The 20,717-nt window shown below is 40.1% G+C and overlaps 1 protein-coding gene across 1 annotated transcript in view; it reads right to left on the bottom strand.

Moving 5' to 3' along the window:
* PKHD1L1 (polycystic kidney and hepatic disease 1 (autosomal recessive)-like 1) overlaps positions 1-20,717 on the bottom strand; it is a 179,905-nt gene that overhangs the window by 66,344 nt on the left and 92,844 nt on the right. Inside the window, exons 41-50 of the mRNA XM_018058351.1 lie at positions 19,473-19,647; positions 18,047-18,203; positions 17,507-17,663; positions 16,215-16,294; positions 15,624-15,753; positions 14,092-14,221; positions 9,421-9,662; positions 7,431-7,567; positions 3,912-4,941; positions 1,988-2,179 (exon numbers count right to left, since the gene is read on the bottom strand). Coding sequence (XP_017913840.1) covers positions 1,988-2,179; positions 3,912-4,941; positions 7,431-7,567; positions 9,421-9,662; positions 14,092-14,221; positions 15,624-15,753; positions 16,215-16,294; positions 17,507-17,663; positions 18,047-18,203; positions 19,473-19,647 — 2,430 coding nt within the window. The remainder of the gene's footprint in view (positions 1-1,987; positions 2,180-3,911; positions 4,942-7,430; positions 7,568-9,420; positions 9,663-14,091; positions 14,222-15,623; positions 15,754-16,214; positions 16,295-17,506; positions 17,664-18,046; positions 18,204-19,472; positions 19,648-20,717) is intronic.

The raw sequence follows: 20,717 nt of genomic DNA, 5'->3' as shown, positions 1-20,717 counted from the left end.
CTAGCCATTTATGGGGCTACAGCCTACTAAGGAGAGCAAACTATCCAAACCTTCCAAGAGCTGTTAGTTTCTGGATCTGAACTGATACAAACTCTCAAAGACTCTAAATGCCACTATGGTCAACCAGCTGGAGTGGCAGCTTACAAAGGCCAGGCCATAGAATGAGTCTCGGCTCATCTCATGGCTGGTCTTTTGAGGCCACTGGGTCATCTTATGGTTGCACGTCCAGTTCCAAAAAGTATAGTGGGAATAGATATAGAACTCTGTTTGCAGAAAGAGCAGAAGTTGAAATGCTCGCAAGAAATATCCTACCAAGAGGATCTGATAATATGGGGTGAAGTAACAAAACCCCAGCATGTCCTGATGGATTTGACATCGCCATAATTTTAGCAGCTATAGTATTACTAGTGTAATCATGCTACATGTTTTCAAAATTCATTTGGCTTACATTGAGATACATAATTTTAGTTTCAAATTGGAAGTTTCTACCTTGTAAATATCATTAAACATGGAAATTTGGAAACACTGTCATCAAGAAGCTGTATCATTAGATTTATGCAGAAAATGTGGAAACCTATATTTGAGAATCATGTTCAGCAAATCTTTGATGCACCAATGCTTTCCCTATTTTCCAAAATCTGCAGTCTATCAGAACAGTGTATAGGAGAGTGGATTAATTGTAGATGTTTTAACTAATGCAGCTTCCAGCTGGCTAAGTGGTAAAGAATCCACCTGCCAATGCAGGAGATGAAAGTGATGTGGATTCAATCCCTGGGTTGGGAAGATCCCCTGGAGGAGGAAATGGCAACCCGCTCCAGTATTCTTGCCTGGAAAATCCTGTGGACAGAGGAGCTTGGTGGGCTACAGTTCATGGGTCACAAAGAGTTGAACACAGCTAAGCAACTGAGAACACACACATTTTAACCAATAATTCAGACAGATGATGGATGCGTGTATAAAGGGATGGATGGAATGATACAAAGATCAGAGCCAGTCCAGTCAGGCCAGGTCAGACATGATGAAAATAGACATATTTAGTAACTGGAAGAGTTCCTAATGGAGGGAAGGAAAATCGGGTAGGAAGGACTGAGTGAACACTTTAGGAACCATACTTCCCCTTGCCACCCCCTTATCAAGATAATAAATTAAAAGCAATTCCAAACCCTTGAGGGGGGGAAATATAGAAAATAATACCACAACAAAAAATCAGAGAGATGTGATCAGGATTCCTACCAATCTCCATTTAACTTGCTTGTCTGGCTGCTGCAAATGCCAGATGGATCATGAATAATGATGGTAAATTAATGCAATCTCATCAGGCAACGATGTCAAGCACATGTGGTGTTCCACATATAGTATCTTTACTCAAACGACTCAGTAAATCAACAGCCTCTGGCACCTGGGGTGCAGCCAGGGACCTAGCAGATGCACCCCCAACCCTACATCAATCAGCAAAGATAATCAAAATAATTTGCTTTCAGGGGCAGAAACAATGATGCATTTTCACTGTCTTAATCCAAAAGCTATGCCAACTATCTTGCTCTCTGTCACAGTGTTGGCTGTGGTTGCACGCTGCTTAGTCCCTCAGTTGTGTCTGACTCTCTGTGACCCCATGGACTGTAGTCTGCCAGGCTCCTCTGTCCATGGGATTCTCCAGGCAAGAATACTGGAGTATCCTCCAGGGGATCTTCCTGACCCAAGGATCAAACCCAGGCCTCCTGCATTGCAGGCAGATTCTTTACCAGGGGAGCCCATGATATTGGGGTGCCTTAATCAGCAGAATGTCATGCTCATCCACGCATTTACTCATTACTCCTCATAAGTCGTTTTGGGCTGTGTTATTAGTTTCCTGCCTGGCTTCTGATGGATATCAATATTATTCTTTTTCCAGTGTTCTAAATAAGTGAGTGACAACTCAGGAAGATGATGATGAAAATTGAGGAAAACATATTTAAATGAGTGGGTCACATGATTACATTCCACTTACCAAAAGAGTCTGAGAGAACCACATCCTTTTCAAGCAGGGACACTGGAGAAGGCTTGTTGAATGCTAGCCGGTGGAAGCTGACCGAGGCGTCACAGACAGACCCGGGGAACCCTATGCTCCACTCGGCTTCTTGAGTGCAGTGAGAAGGGTCCAGCAGAGGGCTGTGTGGAATGACGGTGTGTCCTTTGTGACCTAGGAGATGGACGCAAACAGCACATTTCATGTCAGAAAGTAAAAAGCCAAACTGTCTACAGCATATGCTTACTATGATCCAGGGTGCCACCAATACAATCTAAAAGTCTTGGTTCACTTTTCCTTTTTTTGTCATGGAGTAAGGGGCCCTCCTAAAAAGGCTTTACAGTGCACTCTTCACTCAGGGAGCTTATCATGAACATAGCAGAAATATGGGATCTGAAGAACCCATGAGAGACAAAGTAGGGGATGGGATGGGGAATAAGTAACTTGGTCAAGGACACAAGGAAGGATGTAAATCCAGGCTGTCTGACCATAAAACCTAGGCTCTCAACCAAGAATCTGTCAACAAATATTAAGAATCTACACTGAGGGACATCCCTGGTGGTCCGGTGCCTAGGACTCCATGCTCCCAAAACAGGGGGCCCAGGTTTGACCCCTGGTCAGGGAACTAGATCACCAAATGCCACAACTGAGAGTTCACATGCCTCAACTAAAGATCCTGCATGTGACAACTAAGACCTGGCCCAGCCTAACACATAAACATTAAAAAAAAAAAAGAATCTAAGCTGAATTAAGGAAATAAGGTCAATAAAGCTCTGTATATTGGAATTACCCAAATGTTCTCCTTCTTGAAGCCACAATTAGAATAGGAAACAAATCAACAACTACAGGTGAGTATTCAATCTGTTTGACTATTGAGATGAACCTTCTTTCAAAGGCTTTCAGAAACATCTGTTACTGTCTGTAGGTTTACTGGCCAGTTGTTCCTCTTTTAAAGGTATTATGCACAATCATACACACACACACATCCTTCCCATCTTATTTAGCCAAATCATTATCCTCGTTTAGTCGCTAAGTCGTGTCCGACTCTTGCCACCCCATGGACTGTAGCCCTCCAGGCTCCTCTGTCCATGGAATTTCCCAGGCAAGAATAATGGAATGGGTTGCCATTTCCTTCTTCAGGGGATCTTCCCAAGCCAGGGATCGAACTTTTGTCTCCTGCATTGGTAGGCAGACTCTTTACCACTGAGCCACCAGGGAAGCCAAGTAGTTATCATTAAAATTTTATAAGAATGCTAAATTCTAGAAATCACATTTACAGAAAGCATATTTACATATTTACTTCAGATGGTAGAAAAAGTTAACCTACAGTGTTGAATTTTGTACTAAAGTTCACATATTCTTTTAACCAATTTCAAATTCAGAATTTAGATTGGAAAGAAAAGACTAACAGTAGGCCTGTGACTTACTACTTCCCTCTAAGGTACTTGAACAGGATGTATCCAGTCTGTCCACATTGCTTATGTGAATAAACCTGGAATTAATACATTTATGGGCCTGACTGGCTGGAGAATTTGGGTAGTCATGTAATTAACCGAATAAAAGATAGTGACATTCTCAGACTGACATGGCTTTCTTTTGTGGTCCCTAATTCCATACTGCTGCTGCTGCTAAGTCACTTCAGTCCTGTTTAAAATTTGCTATTAACTCAGAACCAAAGTGAAAATGTAGGAAAAAAAGGACACACATGGGGGCTGAATGTGATAGCTTGGGACTTCTCCAGAAAAGGATCTGTCATCTATGACTAGTGCTGACCTACATCTTTAAGTCATTAGGAAAGTTTGGTACCAGGTAAGATTCACCTGAATATGCTATGACAATTCAAGCCCGTGTTAAGCGAAAAATGTAGTTCCAAAATATTTTATCAGAAATGAAAACATCACCTTACCTGTAAGCGAACCATCAACATCAATCAGTACTACTTCATGTTCCCATCGAAAGCCAGCCTTGTTCAGCGTGTGAGAATACTGGATGCCAGTGAATTTTGCACTCCACCCTCCACACCTGTGGTTACAAACGCCCGTGATGGACGTCACTCCCAAAGCTGCACAGCTGGGACGGTCAAAGTTCATGAAGTGTACGGAAGACACAGTCAGTCCTTCATTAAACGGGAGAACCAGGCCTTTTGTCGTGCAAAATGCAGACCCCATCCCCAGTTCATCAAGATGACCAACTATTTTGCCATTTTTAATCATTGCTCCATTGGTTTCACCCCATCCTCCAACGTAAGGAGCCAGGATCCTCTTTGTTTCAATTCCAGCCTCATAATTATTTACCATCACAAAGTTATGGAACTGAAGGGCACCTCCGTTGACCCATTCGGCTCCTTTTTGACAATTCCAAGTTGTGAGTGAATGAAACACTGCAGGCACTGGCACCGAAGAAGTACACGATCCTGTCTGCATGGGGAAATATTCTTCAAAGATCCACAATCCAAACCAACCTTGAGAATGAACAGTGTTATTAAAGAATTCTCCAAGAGGGACTCTTTTTTGGCAAATGTTTCGGTCATAGGATGGCCCATCAGGGTGGTTGTTCATTCGGTACCAAAAGCCAAAGTGAGTGCCACCAGCAGCTACATTGTGTCGTATGGTGTTGTTTGGATTGGTTACCCAAAATGCGGCTGGAGTCACATCGTCATTCAGAAGACTAGTACTCTGATGTACAAATACTGCCAAGTTATATTGCAGGATATTGCCGTGTTCAATGCCGTCTTCTATAAAAAATGCTCCTCCCCTGATATCATATATAATATTCCTCTCGACCAGAAGGTGATGTGTGTTATGGATAGTAATAGCCCTGTTATAGGTCTGGTGAATTGCACAGCCTTTTACATAAGATTTAAACTGTAAATCTCCAAGCAGGTGCCAATGTATTGGATATCGTCCCAACCGGAATGCCTGACCAGCATGGAATATCTGTCAAGCCCAGAAATCACAGCTATTCAGTGATACACATAGAGTTTGCCTGGCTTATACTTTCTTGCTTCAAAATAATATCCACATTCACATTAATTATTATTAATGTATTGATCTCTCCCATATTATTCCTGTTTATCATTTTAAAATGTTCTTTGACCCCCATCCCACCTTGTTTTATTCAATATATGAATATAATAGCCCATGTGTGCTCATGCTTTTTATCAAATGAATGAATGAACAAAAGTTGTCTTCAACTCTTCCACTTTTCACCTTACTCTGTTATGAAACTGGTGTTGAGCAAAACACAACCTCTTAAAATACTTCTTTTTCTCCTCCTTTTAATCCTTACTTAATTATAAAAAATATTTTTTGAATATTTATCAAGTGCCAGATATTTTGCTAAATGTCATATGCATGATCACACTCTACTATAATCCTAGGAAGTAGCCACTCATCAGAAGCTTCATTTTATAGAGGAAGAAAGTGAAATGTAGAAATGCTGAGTATCTATTTCATAGTCACAAAGCTCCACTTAAACCCGCTGGTCTGATTAGAGAGTTGGCGCTCTTACTAACCACTCTGCTATACTTTCAAAGGCCTACAATCCACCTGATGCGAAAGGCCAACTCATTAGAAAAAACCCTGATGCTGGGAAAGATGGGAGGCAAAAGGAGAAGTGGGCAGCAGACGATGAAATAATTATACAGCATCACCAACTCAATGGACATGAATCTGAGCAAACTCCGGGAGATAGTGAAGGACAGGAGAGCCTGGCATGCTGCAGTCCATGGAGTCGCAAAGAGTCGGATACGACTTAATGATTGAACAACCAAAACGATCTAATAATCTAAGACAGAAGATGCCTCTGTGTGTGTGTATGTGTTTGTATCTGTATAATATAATCTTATGAGGTTTGGAAATAAAATGTTAGGTCATCCATTCATTTTCATTCTTCATATAAAAATAAACTATTACTAATATTTACCATACAGGTCAACCCTGGTAACCTTAGTCCATATCCAGAAGTTACACATGTGTAACATAACCTAGGAGGAGGAGAGTTTTACCAAATGTAGCCATTGACTCTGCCACCCTCACTACAGTTGGGTGTTCCCAATTTAACAGATTTATGGATTTTACTATCCTTCTTTCCTTTGCACCCTCCTTCCTTTTATTGAATACTTGATAAAAACTGTGCTAAACCCAGATTATACAGACTGAAGATACAGAAGAGCTCTTGATATCTTGGGCATAACTTGCATATTTATTCTTTTATTTATGTATTTGTTCAATTTATAGCCAAGAATCTGCTATGTGCCAAGCACTGCTCCAGCTACAGGGGAATCAGTAGAAAACTAGGACTGCTTATGTTCTAGAAGAAGAGATTAAACAATAAAACAAAAATATACCTGGAGTTATGAGTTAATAAAGAAAAATAGGAGTTTGGCAGCTCTTTCAAATAAAGGTGGTGAAGCACGGTCTCTCTGAAGAGATACGTTTCAGAAGAGATTTGACTGAAATGAGTGTGAACACAGAAGTACCCGGCAGAGAAGCATTCTAAGGAAGATGAAGAGCTTGTGCAAAGAACTGAGCTAGGAACGTGCCTGACGTGGTCACGTGACACAGGGAAGCCTAAGTGACCAGCATGGCGGGCGCCAAGGATGGTTCACACAAGACAGCAGGAGGCCAGAGTGGGGTCAGATGATGTGGCTCCTTTGGGAAGAGCTTAGACATTTTGTTTTAAGTGTACTGTGAAGCTCCTGAAGAGTTTTGAACACAGCGTGGCAAGATCTGATTCACACTCCAACGCCTGAACTTCGTCCACAAGTCTCTTCTCTATGCCTATGTCTCCACTGCTCCCCTGCAAACAAGTTCCCATCTTTTTAGATTCCATATGCATGCACTAATATATGTTATCTGTCTTTCTCTTTTTGACTTACTTCACTCTGGATAATCAGCTCTAGGGAGATGGGAGGGGGGTTCAGGAGGGAGGGGACATATGTATACCTGTGGCTGATTCATGGGGATGTATGGCAGAAGCCAATGCAAGACTGTAAAGCAATTATTCTCCAATAAAATAAATTAAAAAATAAAAAAGCTGAACTTTGGCTGTGGTATGGAGATTATGTTGCAGAAAAGGTGGAAGCAGGAAGATCAGTTCGGAGAAAAGCATAGTAGTCCAGGTGAGAGGTGACAGTGGTTTGGGTTTGGAACCAGGTGGAATGCTGGAAAAATAGTGGATTGAAGATACACTATTTTGGGATAGAACTTGTTAATGAATTTGACAAGGGGTGGGTATAAGAAAAGCAGAGAAACGAAATTTCGGCATGATGACATACATGAATAACAGTTGTATTGACATTGTCTGTTTATCTGTCTCCTCTACCAAACATTATTATAATCAGCATCTGGCAAAAAGCAGGTGCTCAATACATACTCATTGTATAGACAACTTTGGGCAAACCGCTAATAATAGTGCCTCTTACCTCTACATTTTCTATCCTTCCAGTTACCATGTTAGCACCAGCTAGAGGAGCATGAAGCATAATGCAGCCTCCAAACTGGTTGCTTCCTATTTCTTCTCCAAACTTTCCTTGGAGACATGTCTGTGTAGCAAATTCACCTTTAAAAATAAAATTTTAGATACAATAAAGGAAAACTATGCCAAAATCTTCTCATTATATAAAGACTGCATTTCATATCTAGTTATACCTTTTCATTTACATATAATTTCAATCTTATCCTAGAACATAATTGCTTGCATTCATGTTATCTTCTCTTCTGCACAATAAGGAAGGTAAGTGCCTTGTCTTATTCACCACTGCATTCCCTAAAGTACTTAACTTTGCTGTGCTGTGCTTAGTCGCTCAGTCATGTCTGACTCTCTGCAACACCATGGACTATAGCCTGACAGGCTCTTCAGTCCATAAGGGACTCTCCAGGCAAAAATACTGGAGTGGGTTGCCATGCCCTCTCCAGGGGATCATCCCAAACCAGGGATTGAACCCAGGTCTCCCGCATTGCAGGCAGATTCTTTACTGTCTGAGCTACCAGAGAAGCACAAAAGTACTTACTTTAATATCTTTCAAAGATACTAGATAAATACTTGAATGGCTGAATGAATGCTGATAAAGGTATTTTGCTTTATTATCTCTGAATTTATTTTCCGCAACATTTGGGATTAACATAGTTGATACAATCTTACACGGGTACAAGATTAGAACCTGCATTATCTCACTTAATTCTTACAACGATAGTAGGTTGGCAGAACAGAAGTATTTTTATATAAATCAGGATGAAACTAGGTTTACAATGGACATAGTGAGATGATGAAGATGAACTGGAATCAGAATGCGGGTCACTTGACACTGAATCCATTGAGCTTTGTCTTATGCTTCCCACTGAAGAAAAGGCTATACCTAAGGTATACCAGTTATTACTCAACTACTTATCAGATTGTAATGGCAGTGGGCTTCACTGGCGGCTCAGTGGTAAAGAAACTGCCTGCCAATGCAGGAGATGCAGGTTTGATCCCCTGGGGAAGGAAATGGCCACTCACTCCAGTATTCTTGCCTGGAGAATCCCATGGATAGGGGACCCTAGCTGGCTGCAGTCTACAGGGTCTCAAAGAGTCAGACATGACTTAGCAACTAACCAACAACAATAGTAGTAGTGATCACATAAAATATTTAAAGAGACTTAAATGTACCATGCTTCCTAACTATACACATTTATATAGTTATACATAGTTTCATGTAAACATATATACACACACATATGTATGTGTGTGTGTATACACACATATACATGTGTGCATGCTAAGTCACTTTAGTCGTGTCCAACTCTTTGCAGCGCTATGGACTGTAGCCTGCCAGGCTCCTCTATCCATGGGATTCTCCAGGCAAGAATACTGGAGTAGGTTGCCATGTCCTCCTCCAGGGGATCTCCCCGACCTAGGGATGGAACTTGCGTTTTCCGCAGCTGCTGCACTGCAGGTGGGTTCTTTACTGCTGAGCTACCAGAAGTCCACATACATACATATATATTATATATATGAGAACTATGGTAGGTTAAAGATAGCCATAGAACCAGTCCCAACTATTGACACCTGAGTAGAAGAGACATATGTCCCTTCAGGACCAAAGTAACTGGTGCTTAACTTCCCGGCCTTCTGATCCCCTGTCTCAGAGACCATGGAAACCCACGTGGAGATGAAGCTTCCATCAGCACAGACACTGGAAAATTACAGTGTCGCCCTGTATGAGTCAGAGCCCCCCTGTTGACTCGTACTGGTTACATGTAGCATAAATAAGAAATAAACCTTTACCATTTTAACTCACTAAAATTTGGGGCTTATTTATTGCCAGTGCATAACCAAGTCTATTAGTTCTGAACAGGAGCTGATTTTGCCCACAGGGAATATTTCTGCAATGTCTGGAAACATTTAAGTTGACACACTAAGGCTACTAAAGTTACCTGTGTCAAATCCATCAGGACATGCTGGGATTTTGTTATTCCACTCCATGTTGTCAGATCCTCTTATTAAAATATTTCTTGTAAGAATCCCAATTTCTGCCCTTGCTTCAAAAAGAGTTCCATCAGGGAGGGTGACAGTGATCCCCAAGTGTGTGTAATTCAGTGGATCAGTGAGCGTTATGTTCCTGCCATCAGCAGATACAGATGCAATGGTCCTTTCTTCATTTTCTCGTTGGCTGTGTCTGTAAAAATTTTAACCACAAGCTCTCAGAATTAATATAAATTAACACAGAATTGCTTTGGTGTATTTGTTTTATTCTATTTTGAAAACTTCATCTGTAAAATAGGAAAAAAAATGTTTATGTCATACAATATGCTGAAGAGGAATTTGAAGATGGTATTTTACCCCCTCTAAAGTATTCAAAAGAACAACTCCTTTACAACTTTGAGGATCACACACAGTGGCTCTCAACCAAGGGTGATTTTATTCCCTTGGGGACATTTGGCAATGCCTGGACATGTTTTGGGTTGTCATAACACAGCAAGGCATGGGCTGTTGTATTGGTGTAGGTGGTGTTGGTGTTCGTATTGGTGGTACTGGTGGTGGTGGTGTTATTGTTGTTGTTGTTGTTGTTATTGTTGGTGGTGTTGGTATTGATGGTGTTGGTGTTGGTGGTGTTGGTGGAGGTGGTATTGGTGGTAGTGGTATTTGGTGGTGGTGGTGTTGGTGGAGGCGGTGTTGGTGGTAGTGGTGGTATTGGTATTGGTGGTGGTGGTCTTGGTGGAAGTTGTGTTGGTGATATTGGTATTGGTGGTGGTGGTATTGGTGGAGGTGGTGCTGGTGGTATTGGTATTGGTGGTGGTGGTATTGGTGGTATTGGTGGTGGTGGTATTGGTATTGGTGGTGGTGGTATTGGTGGTATTGGTCTTGGTGGTGGTGGTATTGCTAGAGGTGGTATTGGTGGTATTGGTGTTGGTGGTATTGGTATTGGTGGTGGTGGTGGTAGTATTGGTGTTGGTGATATTGGTCTTGGTGGTGGTGGTGTTGGTCTTGGTGGTGGTGGTGTTGGTGGTGATGGTATTGGTGGAGGTGGTATTGGTGGTGTTGGTGTTGGTGGTAGTGGTGTTGGTGTTGGTGTTGGTGTTAGTGTTGGTGGTATTGGTATTGAGTGGTGGTGTTGGTGGTGGTATTGGTATTGATGGTGGTGGTGTTGGTAGTGGAGGTGGTGTTGGTGGTAGTGGTGTTGGTGTTGGTGGTGGTGGTGTTGGTGGTGGTACTGGTATTGGTGGTGGTGGTGGTAGTGTTGGTTGCAATGGTGTTTGTGGAGGTGGTGGTGTTGGTGGTGGTGTTGCTACTAGTAGGCAGTGGCTGAGGATGTTCCCAAACCTCCTGCGATACACAACAAACAATTAACCTGTCCAAAATGTCAATAGTGCTGAGGTTGGAAAAACCCTTACAGAGGGAGTCTACTGGAGGTTTCAGAGCAGGGGAAAGAAAGGACTGAGGTGAGTTCAGGATGTTTAATTTCTACCCATTCCTTCAACACACCCCAAGTTCCAACAAAAGGACTGGCCAAATCGATAATATTCATGTATGAATCCTTCCAACAAATGTTTATTGAGTGTCTAGGAGGAAATGGCAACCCACTCCAATATTCTTGTCTGCAAATTCCATGGATAGAGGAAATTCTATGAACAGAGGTAGGCTACAGTTCATAGGGTTGCAGAGTCAGACATTACACAGCCACTGAACAAGAACAAGCCTGTTTTCTAGACATAGAGTTAAGTACTGGGAGATGGGTACCAAGCAAAAGTGCCCCTAACTTCAGAGAGTCAAGTGTTTCTATGGCTGATTTTATGTTTTATCTACTACAGCCTGTGACTGGTGCAATTGACAGAGGTGCCTTTAAGGGAGTTATCGATGTATCTTCCTGACACTGCTTTTTGATTCCTCTCTTCCTTGGCAAAACTTTCTCCTCCTTTAACTACCAGGTCAAATAACAATGTTGCATCTGAAATAGATTGGAAGGCACCTGTCTCAACTTTCCCAGCCCTTCTAGATTCCCAGTAAGTGCTGCCTGATGCCCTGTTAGCACTCACAGTTACCACACGCAGACCTATCACCCATTTACTTCTCTGTCCCTCCCACACCTGTCTGCTCCTCTAGGTAAGGCAACCACTGAATCATTCTGTATGCTGAGTACCTGTCACAACTCAATCGTAGATTTGACTGACTGAACAAATCAATGCAGAATAAAGTCCTGAGGGAAGAAGGTAGACGAATGGAACCCAAATAAGAAGATGATGGAATATTCCAGCATGAGGGACTGGGAGTCTAAATTCAATGGAAAGTAAGGAAAGCTGGTGGAAGAGGCATTTCAAGGGCAGAACCCAAAGAACTTGGTGATGCGCAGGAAGTGAAGAGAGCTGATAGTCAGAAGGTCACTAGGAACATTTTTGTGAAGATGAAAATTAGATTGTAGGGCTTAAAGGGAAAAAATGGAGAGTGAGAATGAAATGGAAGAAACAGGCATGGTGATTCAATAATTGAGAGAGAGAAAGGGAGGCGGTGGGGAAAGAGACAGAAAAGCTAGAAGAAACAGGAGACCAAAGCTGGTTTTTTTCCAAGAGGGTAAGTGGATGGAAAGACATAATTCCCAAAGACCCAAGGAAGGAATTAGAGGGGAGGGGGGGGGGAAGGGGAAGTGGAGATTAAGGATGTTTGAGATAGGGTGTATCAATAATATTACAAGATCCCTCAGGTGATTTGAACTAACCTCTCTCAGTTCTCTTGGATTCAGATGATACAGAGATGATATTTTTAGAAAAGTTCTCAAAAGGATTTTTATATATTAGGTGCACCTAAATGCACCTTTCCTTCCTTTGTAATAATATCCAACATATATTGCACTAACTTTGAGCCAAGTTCCACTCTGTTTTACACATACAAACTCATTTAATCCTTACAATAATTCTGAGATACATACTAACAGCATTCCAATTTTAGTGAAGCACAGAGATGCAAAATAATATGGCATTAGGCCTCATAAGTAGTATTGCTGGGGGTTGGACCTAGGTTGATTGACTTTAAAAGTAGTATTCTTAACCACCTGCTTTGCAAACTCTCAAATAGGATTTACAAATGAAACAGTGAACAACTAATTAGATTTGGTGGGAAATTCCTAAATTCTTGTTTATTAAAACTTGGTTTTGTTGTTAGTTACTCAGTGGTGTCCAACTCTTTGTGACCTCTAAATTCTAAACTTACTTTTCTTTCACCCAGAAAAGCTATGAGGACTTCCTATTCTATAAGTAAGCCCTGTCATTTTGCTGCTTTTTAATTTTGCCGTTATATCATCCCAAGGGCAGAGAGAAAAAAAAGAGGGTGCTTATAAAGCTAAGTATATATTTAACTCTTCCTAACATGTGCAAGTCTATTTTTAACTCAGAAAGGGACAAATTCAAAGTGCCATCTTGAATTTTAATTCTAAATTGAGTCACGACCTTAATACAACTTAGCTGTTTCTTGTCATAAATTACTGTTTGTTCCCTGATCCACAAACTATATCCAATTTTGCTATTACATAATTTGAATAATAAAGCAAAAATAAAGCTCCTCTTGCTTTATCTCCCCACCAGTATTCTTGGCGTAGCTATATTAGTTTTGCTCCTCGTATTTCTTATTTGCTAAAATATATAATTAAACAGTAATTAAGGGTCATAGGCAGTTTCATGATAAAACGTCAGACATCAAAGGTCATGTTAATCATTAGTTACACTATAATTTCATCCCTATCATTCAATCATTACTAACAATTTTGCTCCATGGGAACCACTGCCAAGACTGTAAGATTAAAAAGACTTAACTAGCTGCTTTCAACTGTGCTCCGTTGGTGACCCCAAACAAAGAAGCTCATTTACATTTTTGCATGCATTGATGTACTCAGCTGAAGCTCTCACTCAGAGGTTTTCTTTTTTTTTTTTTATTGGAGTGTAATTGCTTTCAATGTTGTGTTAATTTCTGCTGTACAATGTGAATCAGCCTCTCCCACCCCAACCCCCATCCTCCCCACTCCAGGTCATCACGGAGCACTGAGGTGAGCCCCCTGTGCTCTGCAGCAGCTTCCCACTAGCCATCTGTTCCACACGTGGTCTGTATGTGTGTCAATGCTACTCTCCCAGTTCGTTACACCCTCCCTTTCCCCACTCTGTCCACATGCCCCTTCCCCACGTCTCCGTCTCTATTCCTGCCCTGCAAAAAGAAATCATCTAGATTTCTAGATTCCACATTCACATATTAATATATGGTATTTGTTTTTCTCTTTCTGACTTACTGCTGTCTGCATGACATCACTCAGAGGTTTTCAAATAACTTTTAATAGCAGAATGCTCTTGCCAAATGAAATCTTATGTGGGAACTGCACCATGAAAAACAACTAAAATCTTTTATTAGTATATACTTATACTTTTTCTTATGGTAAATTCAGTCAATAAAAACTCACGCTGGAGATCAACTCAATGTTAATATCTGGCAAATAAATATTTGGCTGTCCAGGCTTCTTTACTTGAGGTTTCAAATTTAAATGAAATGGCTGTGGACCTCCTGAATCATACCTTTTTTACACAGTTACAAATTTCTACTCTAAATCAAAATTATCAGATCCATCATACCTGTGTCCTGTGCTTGCAATTACAATCTTATCTCCTGGTTTCCATGTTACTGCTTCTTGTAAAATCAAAGTCCGTTCCCCTGCCTTTGCAGTATGAGCCAAACGAGTCCAGATCACAGGAACAGGCAGACCTGGAGCCAACATACAAACCAACTGAGAGTTTCCTCAGGTATGTCTTCTGGAATACTAAGAGTTTTATGCATTTTAATCTCCTGGATTGTATAACTTTGAGAAGATTCATTTTAACTTAGCATCTTATACCTTTCTCAAAAAAAAAAAAACACATTTAGAATGCTTGCTTTATAAAAGTAACAGTCACATTTGTAATAACACACATGGGCCTCCACATTTTGTAAAAGTCCTTCTGCAATGATATATTTCATTTATGACAATCTCCTTTATGTAAACTCAGCATAAATGGCATCATTTTGCCATTGATGTCCAACTCTCTGCGACCCCATGGACTGTAGCCCACCAGGCTCCTCTGTCCATGGGATTTCCCAGGCAAGAACACTGGAGCGGGTAGCCATTTTCTTCCCCAGAATAGTATGATACTCTTGATAAAATGGCCAGAGGCATACATTGATAACATGGGCAGAGGCCTATTACCTTTGTCTTTGTTGACAGGAGTTGCTTAAATTGATAATCTGGAGACAAATGAAATGTGTAAATTTCTGAAAATTTCATTAGTGTATACATTTAGCCCAATGCAGGACATATATGGTCATAATTGGGTATCATGCTTATATATTATAAACTTATAAAAGAAGTAGATTATTACAATAGAGAGGGCTTCCCAGGTGGCACTAGTGGTAAAGAACCCACTTGCCAATGCAGGAGACATAAGACATGTGGGCTTGATTCCTGGGTTGGGAAGATCCCCTGGAAGAAGGCATGGCAACCCACTCCAGTATTCTTGCCTGGAGAATCCCATGGACTGAGGAGCCCAGTGGGCTACATACAGTCCATAGGGTCACACAGAGTCAGACACGACTGAAGTGACTTAGCACGCATGCACATTACAATAGAGAAGACTTCATATAAAAAGGTTCACACCATACTTCCTTTAAACAATGCTACCCTGACACCACAAACAGGATTATGATAATTTTTATTTGCTGATAATTTTTCAGAATGTAGTTACAGAAAAGTGCAACTATAAATTTATAGTTGTATGTTAGAAAGAGCCCATTTTAAAATACAAATGGAAGATGTGACAATTTTTGCTTCCAGACTTAATGCTTTTCTATTCAGATCAGATGAATAAAGAAAACAATCAATATGGACTGTCTCAAGTGCTAAATTAGGCAAACAATGTGACCGAAGGGCTTTCCAGGAGTGACCTTGGTTGTGTGTCTTGGTGGTCTGTAGGGGCTGACCTGGCCTGTGTGAAGGAGGGAAGAGATAAAGGGGGGTAAAGAGAGAACACATAAAGACAGGAGAAGCTTGGTAAGGCTGCATTTAGAGAGTTATCAGGAGGATTATCTCTGGCTTCTTGGCTAGTCTCTCCTGGACCAATTCCCTGAGCCATACCGTGCAGATCCAGGATTCCTTCCCTCACAGCCAGCGTTTTGGCGCCATATACTGGGAGTTCAGGAGACCTCAGGTGCCCGTGCAAGGTAATGACCGCCCTGTGTTGAAATGGAGCTGCTTCTGTCCCAATCTGCAAGGGATTTCACGAGCATCACTCAAAAAGCTGAAACTCATTAGCCACGATTGTAATCACCCAAAAGCAAATTCCTTCCTACTCTCCCCTCTTTTGAGAATGGATTACTCCATTCTCAGTATGGAGAGACAGTTAAACCTTACATTTTCTAGTCAGTCAAATACACTGTGTCAGACCTTTGGAAAGTATACTGATTGACTTTGGCCATATACAGCTCAGAGGCAATATTTTTTTGCACTATTTAAATTTCTGCCCTCTGAAAGTATGCTTTGTCTTCGCATTAAAAGCACAAAAATATTCTGGGAAACTTTTACAATCCAGAAAAAAAGACTTTATGCTAAGAACTGAGATCTACAAAAAGATATATTGGTGAGAGTATAGCATAATTAACTGTCCATTTCACACATGATATTTTAAAAAGAAATGGAGGGAGGTTATCAATAAGTTATCTCATATACCTGCAGAATGCCTCCATCTGTAATTAGAATATTTTCTGCCTGGAGTTCAATGTCAGCTTCATGAAATATTAGAGTTCCACCTAAAAACCATACAATTTTGAAATATATTACAAGGAAAATTCATACTAAAAGCTATTTATTAAGTTATACATTAAAAATTTGATTTCTTATTCCTATCTGCTATCACTATGCATGTAACTTCACTTCAGTTCTTTGGCAATATGAAGTAAAATCAAACCACAAGCCAGATTATTTTCCCTTGATCATTTGTTATTTTAAATGCTACTAAATAGTGTAGCTACAGTTTCTAGTTCTATAAACACAGGACCTCAAATTTAAATTAAGAACAAAATATTGAAAGAAAAGGAAAATACTTTTTATAGAAAGTACTGTAATGTCAACATTAGCACCGAACTTTTATCCACTAATTTGCACCAGCAATAGCTATAGCCTATGATTAGCATAATTAAAGAATGTGCTGGGATACATTTTTTAAGAGACTGATGTAGATTTGTGGACAGTAAAACTTCACTTGTTCAAATGTTCAATAGTTATTAACTTCAAAGAAGTGAAACACTGCTATTATACCAGGATTTGAAACAAAAACAAAACGCAAAGGTCTTTGATTAGCTAAGCCCATTATGGCAAAGCTTTATATATTAAAGCTCCAAGTATTTTATTCTTGCCAATTATTCTTTCTTTTATACACAGTTGTAACAGTTCTGGTTTTTAATTTTCTGTATTAAAAATAGAGTATTAAGAAGCAGAGAGAACTTTGGGTAACAGTTGAAAGCAGGTTCACAGGCAAAGGTTAAACCACAATCTGACATCCAAGAGAAGCAAGAGGGGGTCATTTAGTACAAAATTTAACGGATCTCCATGGTTTTTACAATCCCCAGGACCCACTATACTAGTTTTTCTAAATAGGAAATACTATTTTGTTTAATTCATTCCATGTGGATTCATTTACACATATACACACACAAACACTCACAGTTATTGAAACAAAAGTTTAAGAAATATTTAACTTTAAAAAACATGCTTACCCATATGAATGTGGTACACTCTGATATTTTCTATTATATTTTATTAAAAACATTCTGGTGGTAACACAATAAATAATTTCATAACAATAAATGGATAATAACACTCAATTTAATAAATTCAACACTACACTCTGAATTTGAAACATGATATAACTGTGGATGTTCATAATCATGAATCTTGATTAAATTAACCTCATAGAACTATTTCATAGGCAGAGTCTTAGAAACAGATTTTCAGAAATTTACCTTGAATAAGCAACATTTTTAGGATGGGGGTATTTTGATCTAGCAAAATTATCTGTCCTTTTGTAATAACAACTAGGGAGCCTTCTTCTGGGGGAGATTTTCCTCCCCATGAGGAGTTGGAGGACCAAGTATCCACATACAGGAAGTCAGCATTAGCCTGTAATAGAACACAAGAGACTTAAAAAATTTAATTCAAAGATTTCATTATTTCTCAAAATGAAGATATCTAAGGCAATGAACATTTTCATTAGTAATAAAGTATAACCTACTTTAAAGACATTAGAGCTGCCAGTTGATTCACAATAATAAAAAACAAAAAATCTATTACCAATTACCTGCAACCCACAATAATCAGAAGTCTGAAATTATAAACATTTTAGCAATAAATTAAAAAAAAACCCTACTTTAAATTTATTATAATCACATCTCAGTTATTTTTTGGAGAAATTAACAAAGTAAAAAGTCCATTACTAGTGACTTCACTGCCCATAAGGCTAGTTTTTCTACAGCTGAGGCTACTCTATGCCACAGCACTGTTACCCGTTTGGCCAGGCCGGTGCTCCTGATGCTGACATGGACTGGAGCCCACCCTGAAGGAGAGTGTGCATTTGTCATGCAGATGATACATGTCTTGTTGGAATACTCAACATCACATGTGGCTTCAGCTACAGTAACGAGAACATCCTCTACATTTTCACTGAAAAGTATAAAGAAGGAAAACAAAACACTGGTGTTTTTCTCAAGTTTCTAGGTCACACTGACAAACCCTATTATTTGTATTAGTGTAAAAAAAATTATCTTACCCCATGAGCTATCAAAGTGCAGACTGACACTTTTTTCAGTAGTAAAACTTGAAAATATTTGTTGAGAAAAAAGTAAACAAAGAGATTAAGAGGTTGGGAAATAAAACTATATAAACTAGCAAGTTCTGCAGCACTGGAGAAAAAATGCTTGGGTTCAAATTATTGAGAGATTCTACATTCTTCTCCAAAATGGCACTTTAATAAGCGACTTTCTGTGATCATTTTGTCTAGCTGACATTTTTGCCATATTCACAGACTTTGGGACTTAACCACTGTGTAAAAATGCAAGTCCAATGTAGTTATAAGTATGTGAGGAATTAGCTTTGCCTGCTATGATTTAAATGATCTGGGGTTTTGAAGTCAGCCTTAACTACTTGAAGGATGATGGCAGTGCAGTACATAAGTTTGAGCCAAAATAATGAACGTGTTTAGGAAGAAGGAATCTAAATAGTTACAATGAAATGGATCTGGTGCTTGAAGAGATGTTTCATTTAACCAATGAAGCAGATGATGGTGGAAATGAGATTTGGGGGAAAGCATAACAGGAAAGTGATTTATACTTGTGATGTGACTAGGATATGGGGAAAATCAATATCTTCTTTTAGTTTTCTAACCATAAAATGGGATTTTAAAATATCTATGAAGGTAAGCCAGGAATATTCTGTGGAGTAGAAAGGTTTCTGACACAGAGTATGCAGTCAGTAAATAGTCGTGTGGCTTTTCAGCAGATGGGTACACATTGTAAGTGCTCAGTTGCTCAGCTGTGTTCGATTCTTTGCGACCCCATGGACTGTAGCCCGCCAGGCTCGAGTTTCCATTTCCTCCTCATTCCGACCCAGGGGATCAAACCCACGTCTCCTGCAGCTTCTGCACTGGCAGGCGGATTCTTTACCGCTGTGCCACCTGGAAACCCAGGTACACATTGTTGTTTGTTGTTTAGTCACAAAATCATGTCTGACTACTCTGCAACTCCAAGGACTGTGGCCTCCAGGCTCCTCTGGCCATGGCATTTCAGGCAAGAATACTGCCGTGGGTTGCCATTTCTTTCTTTGGATACACATTATTTGACTATATTTAAACACTGTCCTGGCACATGAGAAAGCAGGTGTAATGGCTTGAGTCTGGAAAGACACACTCATGTACGTGTAATGTGAAGACAGTACCTGAAGCCTGATCCCGAGACTGTAAGTCTGGTGCCCCCTGCTGTACTGCCTCTCTTGGGAGCTATTTTGGTGATGAATGGCGTCATTGACATGTTGTATGTAAAAGTAGCCGTGGACGGAGAGGAATCCTTCCCGTTGACCACACTCACTTCACAGGCTTGCTCGGGTCCCCTCCCTGTGATAAGAGGACATCAAACTGAGTTCAGTTCTGCCATCAGGTCCTTACTCATGTCCAAAACCCCCAAATATTTTCAGTAACACCTTCCTTCCCCAAAGTCACTTTCACTGGCTATATGTGAGTTAATAAGGATGTCTAGCAACAGTTAAAAACCTCACAAAATAAATGCACATTATCACCAGAGGAAAAACCCTTAGGTCTTTCCTCAGAGCCTCTTACTATAGATGATTCTACAAACCTGCCTGTTCAGTTTCCAGTCCTAGAGGATTCAACACTGCAAATTAGAGAGGAAGGAACAAAGAGCCACTCACAGCAGGTGAGCTGACAATGGCAAGGAGTGGCAGTTAAAAGCAAGGTAAGAGACAGAAAAACTACAGCAATGCAATCCAAAAATGTTGAAAAAAGAAGCAGAGTGCGTGTTAAGGCAAACAAATCTTGACAGATAATGATAGCATTGCTGCATTAAAAAAAAAAAAAATCAGATTACCAACTCTGATGTTAAAATGATAAACAAGCCCTGTCACAAAATGTTACATTTTCTTAAATATTCTTGAAGAAATCAGAAGAAGCAAAAATGTTTAGAAAAGCTTCATCAAATTTTGTTAATGCTTTAAAAGATATTTATATATAAAACATATCCTTCATTCATCTGTATGATTCTGTTTGGTTCTTCTTAAATTTTGCTAGATAATTAAAGTTTGTTGTGTACTTAAGATATCCGATATTTAAACTTCACAATAACCCATCGAATTAGGGTTAATATTATCTCCTTTCAATAGCTGGACACATTGAAGCAGAAAGGAGTTGAGTCACTTAGCTGAGATGACAGTGGTAGAACAAATTCAGTTCAGTTCAGTTCAGTCGCTCAGCCATGTCCGGCTCTTTGCGACCCCGTGAATCACAGCACTCCAGGCCTCCCTGTCCATCACCATCTCCCGGAGTTCACTCAGATTCACGTCCATCGAGTCCGTGATGCCATCCAGCCATCTCATCCTGTCGTCCCCTTCTCCTCCTGCCCCCAATCCCTCCCAGCATCAGAGTCTTTTCCAATGAGTCAACTCTTCGCA

Source organism: Capra hircus, chromosome 14 (assembly GCF_001704415.2).
Source record: "Capra hircus breed San Clemente chromosome 14, ASM170441v1, whole genome shotgun sequence".
Classification (NCBI taxonomy): domain Eukaryota; kingdom Metazoa; phylum Chordata; class Mammalia; order Artiodactyla; family Bovidae; genus Capra; species Capra hircus.
The sequence above is the reverse complement of the archived record's forward strand: the minus strand, read 5'-3'. Positions and strand labels throughout refer to the sequence as shown.